The 4,801-nt window shown below is 31.2% G+C and overlaps 1 protein-coding gene across 4 annotated transcripts; it reads left to right on the plus strand.

The window, feature by feature from the left end:
* Nucleotides 1–283: 283 nt before the first annotated feature.
* Nucleotides 284–4,041, plus strand: LOC106779658 (major pollen allergen Ole e 10). 4 transcript variants are annotated; one of them, XM_022776659.1, is made up of 5 exons: nt 284–795; nt 2,011–2,487; nt 2,937–2,977; nt 3,559–3,589; nt 3,697–3,840. In XM_022776659.1, exons 1-5 carry the CDS (start codon nt 735–737, stop codon nt 3,708–3,710), a joined length of 624 nt encoding a protein of 207 aa, XP_022632380.1. In that variant the 5' UTR covers nt 284–734; the 3' UTR covers nt 3,711–3,840. The 4 variants fall into 4 exon arrangements, with proteins under 4 accessions (XP_022632380.1, XP_014523303.1, XP_022632379.1 ...); XM_014667817.2 differs by having other exon boundaries at nt 285–795; nt 3,691–3,840; XM_022776658.1 differs by lacking the exon at nt 2,937–2,977 and having other exon boundaries at nt 287–795; nt 3,697–4,041.
* The last annotated feature ends 760 nt before the right edge of the window (nt 4,042–4,801 follow it).

Consider the following 4,801-nt stretch of genomic DNA (forward strand, 5'->3'; position numbering starts at 1 on the left):
ATCCTTGCATAACTAAAGGCACGTACAATTATATATTCAATTTATGCATCATATTATTGGTTAATGATCAAGCAGATTGCCGAAGTTTTTGACATAATTGGAGCAAGTTTTATATTGAGCAAAGAATAAAGGGAATGCAAAAAAGAAAAAGAAAGTGATGAAGAAGAATAATAATAATAAAAATAATAATAAGAATATGAAGAATAAAAAAAATAAGAAGAATAATAGGAAAAAGAAAAAGAAGAATAATGAAGAAGAATAATAATAAATAGCATCAATAATAAGTCCTATACAACAGTAAAAAGAAAAGCATAGAATAGAGAAAGGTAACAGCAACTCACATCAGCACCATCATTACAGTGATCACTAACACTCACTCACCCTAAACTCCAAACACTTCCATTCTTTCTTTACTTTCTTTTCAACCCTTTTGCCCCACATTTTCCCTCCTTCTCTTGCTTGCACCCTCTCACACACCATGTTTCCTTTCTCAAATCTTCTCCTACCTTCTCTCTCACACTTCACATGCTCTATAAATTCATGTGTATCTTTTCATTCACATGAATAGCCCTCAAAACACCTTTCACTGAACACCACACTCATCATCTCTAGTTTATGATATCTTCATTTCTCTCTAGCTGTTTCAAGGGAAGAACAAGTGTTATTTGGGAGCCACATTGAAGAAGAAGGAACAACAAAAAGTATACCAAAGCAGCACAAGAACAAGAGTCAACATGGAAAGAAGTGTAAATTACTATGTGCTACTTCTTGTACTTGCTCATTTCCTTTGTTCAGGTAATTTTGTTTCCATTTTTATTTCTTTGGTCTCTTCCTGCTTCTCCTCTTTTCTTCATGTGCCTCCTTTCTCTCTATTCTTCTATTCTATGGATATACAATATAAAGCTAAGTTGCTTCTGCTTTAAGATAATGTTCCTCTTTGCTCATTTTCTTCTCTTTTGAACTGCTTCCTTTTCTGTTCTTTATCTTTATGGTGTATTGTTTTCTGCTTTTCTCTTTTAGTCCTAGATTCTTTGGACCACTTGGATAGTGTTTTTGTATTCTGTAACCCCAAAAATGCATTTTCTGCACCAGAGTTTGGGATTTCAATAGCCTCAGTCCTTTTTCTTTCAACTTTTGTTGTTGTTCAAGTTTATAAGATAAACATGTTGGATCAGTTGGGTGAAGTTATCTTTTCCCTCTATCATGCTGCTTATGTTGCACTATAGTTTAACAATTGAGTACTTTTTTCTATCCATGATTTTCTAAATAACAATAATAATACTTGTTGAATTTCAAGTGCTGTCTGTTCTGTATTTTGGTTCACATGGAATAGAGTTGTTGTATTGTATTCAATCTTGCTTCAGTTCTACCGTTTCCTGAAAAGATGCAAAGGGTCCAACTTTTTTTGGCTCATGTCTCTATGCAAAAGATACCCTACTTGTCTCTAGTGGCCTTTCTAGATCCACTCCAATAACAGGATAAGAGTCTAATAATTAGTTTCTATGCAATTATGCAAAATTTTGAATATAAGTACAGTTTTGGTTTCATGCCAAGTTGAATGCTGCAGGAACAATTTGAATCCTGTCAGCACTTTTAACCCTTAAGGAAAAAATTGCCTACAGTTTTATCTAAAATTCCAATAGACTAAGTCAAATTATTTCTGTTTATTCCTAGTATTATAAAAAAAAAAGTATTCTTCATTTCATAACACTATTCTTTGTGCAGATATATAATGTAAAAAATATATGCTGCAACATGTGATATATATATATATATATATATATATATATATATATATATATTATATAAATATTTGTCAGTGAATTTGATATTGAAGTAAAAAAATTGCTGAAGTTTTTAAATTTGATGTGAGAAGACAACACCAACTAATAGTGAGTTAATTAAGAACAAAAAGGGTACACCATTACAGATGCAGAATCACATGGTTGCAGTGATAAAATAGTATAATAATAAACATAGATAACCCTGACACTGTTATCTAAAATACAGGTTCAAGTAGGCCACAAAAGGAAGCACTAAGTCATGATGAAGAAAAAGAAGTAGAATTTAGAGGTTCAAAGTCCAGCACTCAAAGGGACATCACCACACCAATCACTACAATTCCCAACTTAGTTCCAATCACTTCAACATCTCCAATTCTGAATCCCAATTCAAACCCTGATACAGTTTCTCCAGCCTCCACACTCCCAATCACCACACCAAATAATTCCCCAATTTATTCCTCAGGTGCAAGCTGGTGCACTGCAAGTCCTACTGCCTCACAGAGAGCCTTGCAAGTTGCATTGGACTATGCTTGTGGCTATGGTGCCACTGATTGCTCTGCAATTCAACCTGGTGGAACCTGTTACTTTCCAAATTCTGTTAGAGACCATGCTTCTTATGCCTTCAATAAGTACTATCAGAAGAACCCTGTTCCTAATAGCTGCAACTTTGGTGGAGTTGCTGTCATCACTAGCACTAATCCAAGTAAGGCTTCTAGTTATGATTATATTTCTAACTCTTATTCTCAGGAAGATGTTTAAGAGTTAATACTACTTCTTAGAAGAATATTAGACATTTTTGGTACAAAAGAAAAGTTTAATATTTTGATAAAGGTTTAGGGTATGTGACTATTAATCTAAGAATAAGAGACAAATGAAAATGTGCAACAAGTCAAGAACAGTGGCATTGTTACTGAACCAACGTGGAAACACAGGCACATTGCCTCTGATTGGTGTCATCAGAACTATCTCTGGTGGATTCTTGGGTTCCATTCTGCACAGACGGCAGAAAAATAAAATAAGCTTTTACTGCATCATCTTTTTTGGAAATATTTTACTGCATCTTTGAATGAATACACTTTCAAACTGCCTTGGGGGAATACATAGCAACTAAAAAAGTATCTCAAGCTTTTTTCCTCTCTTACTTTATTACAGAAAGTATCTCAAAAGCCTCCTATATCTTCTCAGTCTCCAAGGTAATCAATCCTTTTTATCACAATTTGTTTTCCAAAAAAAACATTATGTGTATGATAACAAATGTGTGTACTTTTGTAAGGACCCTTATGTTGACATGACATCTAATACTTAGGACTTTTGTAAGGTTTCATTATGTTTTAACTTGTAACTTTGTACCAGTTTTGATTTTGATGTTGCATGTTTTTAGTTTTAAATTTAAAGATGAAATTAAAATTTGTCTTTATTTTAAATTTTGATATATTTTAATTTTTAAATTTTAAAAATAAATAAATATAATTTTTTAATTTAATAATATTAATTTGTTTAACTTATTAAATGACATTTCAATTTAACATTGAACAAAGATGTATAACAAAAATGTGTATAAGCAAATGTCATACTGAAACTTATTTAATATGTCAAAAATTTAAAGACTATATCCACTTAATTTTAAGTTATTAAAGTTAAAAAATTACAAGATATTTAACATTTTTTTCTAAATTTTTCTGAATTTGAGAAACCAAGCAGTCTGAATCTGTATATTATAAAAAACTTGGTTGACTATAAACTCTTACTGATGAATTAATGTGTTGCATTGCAGGTAGTGGAACATGTCAGTATGCATCTACCAGGTGATAATCTTTAACCATGTTATCTTTCTTTCTCTCTTTCTGGAACAAAAAATTGTGAGAAATGACAAAACATATATATGATGGTTGAATTGGAATTGCAGTATCAGTTCGTCAGTGTTAAACACAACAAACACAAGTGGTGCAAATGTTTTTGGTTCAGTACCTGTGCCCAAGGACCCTTCTGCCTCTGCTGCTGCAGCTGCAACATCAGCTACATTTCTACACTTTTGCTTCATTCTGTGGCTATTATTAGCAATTTTGGAGAAGAATTATGTTTAAGAAGAATGAAGTTTAGATTTTGCATGGATTTGGTGTTTATTTTATTTGAGGGTGGGGAAGGGATTGTGTACTAGAAATGGAGATAGGTACAAAACCATTAATATTACATACATCATATCATACTAAACACTTTGTAGAAAAAGTAGCAATTATATGAAGGCTTTCAGTAGATATTTATACCTCTCATTGCTTTTCTTTTTCTTTTTTAAGTTTATGCACTGCTTTTCCCGTATAGAGAAAAATAAAATATAGGTTGAGAATAAGAAAAAGAAAATGGTTTAAAAAATGGAATCGCGAACCAGAGTTTACACAAATAGAAAATCTTGAAAAACTTTGTTTTTTCTGTTAGTTCATCAGTTTGATCATACATTTTAGGATTAAATATGTTTTTAGTCCCTGTATTTTGGGATGATTTTGATTTTAGTCTCTCTTTCAAATTAAAGTACAATTTAGTCTTTCAACTTTAGAAAACTCTGATTTTAGTCTTTTTTACCAATTTTTTTAAACTATATTTGCTATTTAAAACACGTTTCATTATAGCATTTGGATTGTTTACACGGTTTGACACATTTTTGCTTCAATATTAACTGAGAAACGTGTTTGAAACAACAAATAAAGTTAAAAGAATTTGATAAAAAGGAATAAAACCAGAGTTTTCTAAAGTTGAAGGACTAAATTGTACTTTAGTTTGAAAGAAGGACTAAAACCAAAGTCGTCTCAAAGTATAGGGACTAAAAACATATTTAATCCTACATTTTATAAAAAATAGGAAAATAAACAACGTATATGAAAGTATAGAAGAAAAAAATATTCACAAAATCTATTTTTCTTTTTCTACGGTAGATTTTGCATTGGTTTGGTCTTTATTTTAACAAAAATGAAGTTTACATTCCAACCTGCACAATCAAATTTGCGTTCAGCGTTATACCACTA

Source organism: Vigna radiata, unplaced genomic scaffold (assembly GCF_000741045.1).
Source record: "Vigna radiata var. radiata cultivar VC1973A unplaced genomic scaffold, Vradiata_ver6 scaffold_165, whole genome shotgun sequence".
Classification (NCBI taxonomy): domain Eukaryota; kingdom Viridiplantae; phylum Streptophyta; class Magnoliopsida; order Fabales; family Fabaceae; genus Vigna; species Vigna radiata.